General features: G+C 36.6%; 1 protein-coding gene across 7 annotated transcripts in view; it reads left to right on the top strand.

Annotated features, from left to right (window-relative positions):
* The window catches only part of letm1 (leucine zipper-EF-hand containing transmembrane protein 1), a 24798-nt gene extending 18738 nt beyond the window's left edge, over positions 1–6060 (top strand). For 2 of the 7 annotated variants that reach the window (XM_016457832.1, XM_016457833.1), the window contains exons 11-14: positions 2170–2304; positions 2386–2579; positions 3327–3465; positions 3578–6060. In XM_016457832.1, coding sequence (XP_016313318.1) covers positions 2170–2304; positions 2386–2579; positions 3327–3465; positions 3578–3730 — 621 coding nt within the window. In that variant the 3' untranslated portion in view covers positions 3731–6060. Of the gene's footprint in view, positions 1–1352; positions 1386–2169; positions 2305–2385; positions 2580–2787; positions 2821–3308; positions 3466–3577 lie in introns of all 7 variants that reach the window. The other 5 variants (XM_016457828.1, XM_016457826.1, XM_016457830.1 and 2 more) reach the window with 5 other exon arrangements.
* Positions 6061–7479: the final 1419 nt, after the last annotated feature.

The following is a 7479-nucleotide window of genomic DNA, read 5'->3' on the forward strand; positions in this document are numbered from 1 at the left end:
TAATGTAAACTTGTGTGTGAATGAGAACTTAGTTTAGTACTCACATGCTGTGACAGCCGCTTTCTGTCCGTGTGCTTCAGATGTGTGCACTCAGAAAACCGTATATCAGAAGTTTAAACTCATATGGTTTAAAACGATAATCAGAACCAAAACAGATGTTTTTAGCAGGTCCAAGCAGTAATGGCACAGCTCTATTCTGGAAAAGGGGGCGGGGAGCAGCAGCTCATTTGCATTTAAAGAGACAGGCCCGGAAAACAGCGTGTTTCTGATTCCACTCAAAATAGGCAATTTCAAAATGATATAATAAATGATCTGTGGGGTATTTTGGGCTGAAACTTCACAGACACATTCTGGGGACACCAGAGACTTATATTACATATTGCAAAAAGGGGCATAATATGTCTCCTTTAAATTTATATGAACTCTGAAGATGTATGTAATCACTTTTATATAATATTGTTAACAAGAAATAAAAACAAATATGAAAATATTAATTTGAACACGACTCAGTTGTTTGTGGACACATGATATTTCTTAGGAACTTAAATGTGCTTTACAGATCAAAATTTGGGGTAAGTCGTTTTTTTTTTATTTTTTTTTTTTATAGTTCTGTTGTTCAGCAATGATGCATTAAACTAAAAGTGACAAAGTCATTTATGATGATCAAAAAGTGCTGTTCTTTTGAACTTTGTATTCATTGATATTAAGAAATGTTTCTTGAGCACCAAATCTGCAAATTAAAATGAGGAATAAATTACATTTCTACATGTATAAAATAGAAAACAGTTATTGTAAATTGGAATAATCCTTCACAATATTACTGTTATTACTGTGTTTTTGATCAAATAAAGGCAACCTTGGTGAGCGTAAGAACAATTAAAAGCTATTTAAAAAAAATCTTACTGACCCCAAACTTTTGAAACAGTAGTGTGTATTACTGATAATCTGTCAAGCATTATAAAATAGTATTTGTTAATGAATAATGAAAGCTATTATAAAGTGTTTTATAACCCTTTTAAGGCAAGCCACTCAGCCAATCTTGGCATTGCCTTCAGTCAGCTATATTCTGTCATGGTTATAAACATGAAAGTATAGGCCCATTCTGCTTGAATTGGGAAAATCTGAAACATCTGAAACATCCAATGCTGTTGAATGTGTTGATATACTTAATACATAATATGGTAGTATAAGTTTAACTTTCTTTAGCTGAAATCATTCAATAAACATAGTCCAGCTAATTCGCTTCTCTGACTTGATTGTGTTGTAGAACAGGATCTTGTGCATTCATGTCACAGGAACTGCTCTTTCTCTGTTTTTGTGTTGTGCATCATTTTGCGTGTTTATTTCTTCAGTTCAAGCAGTGGCAGAGGTATCTGCGCATTCAGGTTAGATGCTGAACTGCTCTCCATCTGGAGATCACCACCACACTGACGCTCTGCTCTCCTAGTCACGTTACTGCGTGCTTTTCCCACATTTACAGTTTCATAATCATAATCGACTAGGGTTAGACTTAGACTCTTGTAAGGCTTCTTAATTTTTAGCATAACAGGCACAAGAGAATTACGGAGTCAAATGTACATAATATTGAGTGAATACAGTGATTTGAAAGAGCAGAAGCTTTTTGTGTGGTTATACCTGCATACTCCTTTCCACTTCACCCCAACACACTATTCCTTTGAGTATGTGTCTGTAGCGCATTGCAAATGAAACATGCAGCAAATCCTCGTGGGTGTTTGTTTTATGTTACTCAGAGACCCACTGAATTAGCCCTACAATGTGTTTCAGTTGGTTTTAGTGACCTTTCTGTAATCACCTTTGTTGTATGGAAGACCTTCCTTTCCTCTGACTGATCTTCTTATAAAAGAGCAACCTCTTTATCTCTCTGCATCAGAGTTGGGGAGTAACTTATACACTAGCATCTAGCAACTAGCATCACTTTTACAATAAGTTACACAACCATTCAAAAGTTTAAGGAGAAAGATGTAGCTTGACAAAGCATTACATAGCTTTGCAACAAGCATTGCAACAGAGCAAGCTGAGAATGTATCTTAACTGTAGTCTACCACTGATTCAAAGGTTCCCCAACACTGTTGTGCATGTATGAAAATGTGTGCGTGTTCCCTAGAGAGAGTGTTGATGGACACTGTGTGTCATTTTTTTTTTTTTCAGGGGGAGGAGATCACTAAGGAAGAGATTGACATGCTGAGTGACGCCTGCACCAAACTGAAGGGGCAGAAGAATCTCCTCACCAAAGAGAAAGAGGAGCTGGAGGACCTGAAGGATGATGTGCAGGAGTACAGCGAGGTGTGTACCATAAACCAACGGTCCATTTTCATTTCTGGTATAAGCATTTAAACATGTGATATCCACTACGTCTCTCTACAGGACCTGGAGGAGATCAAGCGAGAGCTGTCCAAAACAGGACAGGAGAAAGTGGTGGAGGAGTCTAAAGCAAGCCAACGTCTGTCGAAGCGGGTCAACCGCATGATTAGCAGAATGGATAAGATCGTCACTGAGCTGGAGAAGGACAAGATGGTGCTGGATGGACAGATGGACAGTGGGACCACACCACCAATTGGGTAAGAGTCCTTGATTTGCATGAGTTTGTATGGAATTGGGTTGAATGTTGATGGTGGTTTCTGTGTGTGTCATCAGTTATGCATGATAGGATATTGCAATCGACACAGTACAATGGGGGTGGAAGAACAACCTTGAAGGTTGCAAACGCGATCCAAAAGAAAAGGGTTCCCAGTCCAATTAAAAATCATTTTTTGTTGTTCTTTTTAGATTGTTCTTTGAGAAACATAGTGACTTGCCAAGGTAAGGACAGGAGAGACCTCTCGCCTTTCGTTTTTTTTTCCTCATCAAAAGCATTAACTTAAAAATATGGACTAAACACCATATTTTTTAACCAAATAGGTCTGAGGGGGTCTGAAGTGTGATTTTTGTTTGATTTAATATTTTAATCCGTCAGCAGTCTGCTTGTCATTTCCTTAATGCTGGTTATTGTGGATTTAATCAGTTGTGTGATTAGGATTGTGCTGTGAAATCTTGTTCTCAGTGCTGCAAGTATTAGATGGATGACTTATTTTAAGGCCTTTATTTTTGGCTTGTATGATTTAGTCCAAAATTCTTAAAGATTAGTGAATAATTTTCTCATTAATGACTCCAAAAACTCTTCCACTCATGAGCGACTCTTCTGGGAACCCTGCACGGCTGTCTTGGCATGCGATTGGTTGATCTGTGCACTTACTCGCCCTCCACCATCTTACCCCTTGTGTTATCAAGTAAACATTCCCTATATATAGTCTGTTCCTGTCCTACAGGGAGAATCTGATAAGCATAAACGAGCTCATTGCAGTCATGAAGCAGATCCAGAACATCCCTGAACACAAGCTGCTCAGCATCGCAGACGCACTCGATGAAAACAAAGATGGCAAGATAGACATTGATGACGTCTTAAAGGTAACAAGATGGGACTTCTTTGGTCCCTCATTGATTTTCTTTTCCCGTTTAGTTCCTGTCAGCATTTTATTTTGATGTTGACATTTATCTGGCGTGTGTGTTTGTGTGGTAGGTGGTAGAGCTGATCGATAAGGAGGACATCGATATCTCCACCAACCAGGTGGCAGAGATCATGGTGATGCTACAGAAGGAGGAGAAGCTGGTAGAGAAAGAGAAAGCCAAGGAGAAGGTCGAGAAGGAGCAGGCAGCTAAAATCCAAAACTAGACTTTCCGTGTAGGGAATGGAAAAGATCCTGAAGCTTTTGAAGATTTTCAGGTTCATTAATATGTGTTAAGAAGCTTCAGAGTGAGACTGAAAACAGTGCTGACCTCCCATATAGATTCATGTGTGTGTATATTTAGAACAAAGAAAGAACATAGAACAAACTTTGCTTTGTTCAAGGAAGACTGTTGTATAATGAATGAATTAAGACGTTTATTTATTAATAACATTACAAAAGGCATGCACTACGGAGCCCTACACATGACATACAGAAAACAATAGAAATTAAAACTTCGTTCCCTTGTTTTATGTAAATAATCCCCACAGTTTAACTAAATTACAATTTAACTAAGAAGGAACAAATTAAGTCGTGTGAATGAATTGTTAATTCATGGCCATCATATCGTTTATTAGTCATGTGTGAGGCACCGAAAATTCAGAGATAAATTTTGAAAGAAAATTTGTTCATTTATTTTCAAAAAGACCCTCTTAAAGGTGAAGTGTGTCATTTCTGGCACAAAACGGACTGTTTTGTTGAGCTGGACATTATAACATCAGCTCAACTAATAGCATGAGTTTGGGGTGGAACTATCTTTGTGTAACAGAAATTGCGCACTTCAGCTGTAAGATGCAAAAATGTATTAACTTCATTATTCTCATAATCTTATAGCGATGTCATTTCCTGTGATCTGAGAACATCTCCTCTCCTTGCACATCACATCACACCGGTCAGCATCATTCCACTACTCATTCTGTTGTAGTTTTATTTATTTTCAGTTCACAATCTTTGAGATTCTTGAATGTCGCTCAGAAGATGTTGATATCACACTCATGTTTATTCAATAACCAAAGAAGCTTTGTTGCAGATGTTATGCTTCATTTATACTTGTACATTCACATTCAAGCCACCAAGCACTGCGGCTTTGTATCACAGCAAAAGTCTAAAGTAGTATTGGGACGTATCCCTTCAGCACTTGAGCTTTATTCAGGGCAGAAGCTTTTGCACGGACTTGAAGATGGTGGCTGAGACAAATTCAGTTTTTGATGTTTTTTTTTAATTTATTTAGCTCCTATCTTGAATTGATTTCAGCATCACATTTACATTGTGGCCTTCAGTAATCAAAATCCCTTGTCCAAAGTAAACTCGAGGGATTAACTTGAGATAATATTGCTGTATAAATATGTAACAGTTCATCATTGCTAGTTTTTGCATTGTATACTAGCAGTAAATATCCATCTCTGTTAGTTAGCTTGGGCTAATGATAGATGAAGTGTGTTTGTGGATGTTTGTATGTGCTGGGAACCCAAAAGGGAAAAGATGGAGGTCAGTGCAGACAGAATCAGGGTACGGCTCAGCCTACAGTCTTTATGTGACCTGGATCATCCCTCTCTCCTTACATGGAGAGAGCAGCAGCAGTTGTTCTCGTAGCAGAGCACCTACAGTAACTGGAATGTGTCGATCAGCATGAGACTCGCACACTAGACTAGCATAGTTTCACAGGGCACATAAGGCAGGGAATACATCATCTTAACCCTAAGCATGTCATAGTGCGGGACCAGCATGTCTAACCTCAAAACACTGTTTTTGTGCTGTGTCTCAGACAGAGAGTCTGGGTGCCTATTTCACATTGTGTCCCTTAAAAGGATAGTTCACCCAGAAATGAAAATTCGGTCATTATTTGTTCACCCTCATGTATGATTTTTTTTTATTACATAGAACACAGAATTAGATGTTTAACAGAATGTTCATGCTGCTCTTTTCCATTCAAGAGAAAGAAGTCATAAATGTTTATAACCACATGAGGGTGAGTAAATTTTGACAGAATTTAAATTTTTGGGTGAATTGTTGGTAACTTACCTAGAGGCCCCTAACTACAGAACGGCATTTAGGCCTTAAAATATTTTCATGAATTCGTATTAATATACCGTATGATAGAAAAAGTCCTTGTTTGTGTTTTTTAGAGTAAGTATTTTATGCTGACGTGTAATTGCACTATAACTATAGAGAGCTTTATTTTTTTGCCCATTTTTGGCGTGTTGATCTAGACTCAGGAAGATGCATGTAATGTCTGTTTGCACACCGAGAGATATTTTGAGAAAACGTACACTTGAATTTTTAAAGTGGTAGAGGGGACGAATTGTGAATATTGTGGAAAAGTATAAAGATACCTTGCTTATTGTGTTTTGTTTTGCAATTTTAAATTGAGCTTTCAGATTCATTCATAACAGATGGTGCATGTGCACATATAAGTGACCACAGATGGAAGAGAGTAAAGATATTGATGTAATTGCCCTTTGAACCTAATTTACTGCTTAAGCTAATTGAAATATATTTGATTTATTATATATTTTCCCCTTTAAAGGCCTGTACATTGTGTCTTTCATGGTATTTTTGTTTGACTGTCCTGTATTTTAGAAGGTTCAAAACCTAAATACTGTTACGCTAGTTAACTAAATAATTGGTGAAAATGAGAGTGGTATGTGCAAAAAATGTTATTGAAAATCAGTATGATGTAAAATAAGAATTTTATTTTATTGTTCATACTACCTATGTAAATATACCATTTACATACAAGTGGTTCCAAAGTCAAATAAAATTAACTGATCTTTAAGTTGTATATTATCGTTTTCTTTAATTTTGTCTTTAATCCATGTGCATCTTCATGTTTCATATATCTTATTTTTTGTCTTTATCATTCAATTGCTTTAATGCCTTTTCACCCCCCTGCTGCATTATTCACCCGTTACCACTGACAGCATGGTATCAGATCCAACCTATCTTCTCTGTGGTAATGATTAAATTAATTTGACTTTTAATTTAAGTGTAACTTCAATTTCATATGGTTATATAATATGAATATAAGTAACTTGAATTTAAATCCAGTAGCCAGTGCACAGAGAACATATGTATTAACATAACGTATTTTTGCATAAAACTGACAAACACTGCTTGAGCAGTTTTTGCTCAAGTTCAAAGACTGTGAAAATAGGACTGCATACACAATAGGGAGAGAATAGTCTTCTGAGGATTTAAAGCACACTTACTAGACCAGTATTAAATTAAATGGCACTTTATTAAGAAATTGAGATTGCAATGTTGCATTTGAGGCTGCAGACAGGTATTTGAAGCACTTGACAGTTATTATTATTACCTTTTTGAAAATGGCTTGCCCTTGACCTTCTCTTATAATGCAACAGAACGGTATATGCTAGATGGTTTGTTTCATAACTTGACTGTTATGGATCTGATACATGGTTTAAATGTAATATTTATAGATGCAAGTCTTGGGGTAAGATAAAACATTGAGGTTATTCATAATCATTTTGTTTTGAGTAAAAATTTGCAAAATTTGCTAGACCACTTGGTGGCGCTATAGTCTTACACAATAAAAGTAATCACAGCCATGTCAACATGTCCCTATTTGTAACACTGCAATGCTATTCGTTAAGTCAAACCCAGTGTGGTGCATCAGTTGAATGCTAATGTTATACATATTCTCGCACCAGTTCAGGGTACTGTGCTTTTATATGAGTAGATCATTCACTTTCAGAAAAAAGGTACAAAAGTTGTCACTGGTGTGGTACCTTTTAAAAAGGTGCTAATGTGTACAATTTAGATAATAGGTACACTTGAAGAACTAATGTGTACCTTCAAAGCACTAATAAGCACATTTTAGGAGTAAATAAGGTACAAAGGTGTAAAAAAAGTACAGCTTCATTGACAGCTTTTGTACCTTTTTTTCTGAGAGTGT

Source organism: Sinocyclocheilus anshuiensis, unplaced genomic scaffold (assembly GCF_001515605.1).
Source record: "Sinocyclocheilus anshuiensis isolate Anshui unplaced genomic scaffold, SAMN03320099.WGS_v1.1 scaffold63, whole genome shotgun sequence".
Taxonomy (NCBI): Eukaryota; Metazoa; Chordata; class Actinopteri; order Cypriniformes; family Cyprinidae; genus Sinocyclocheilus; species Sinocyclocheilus anshuiensis.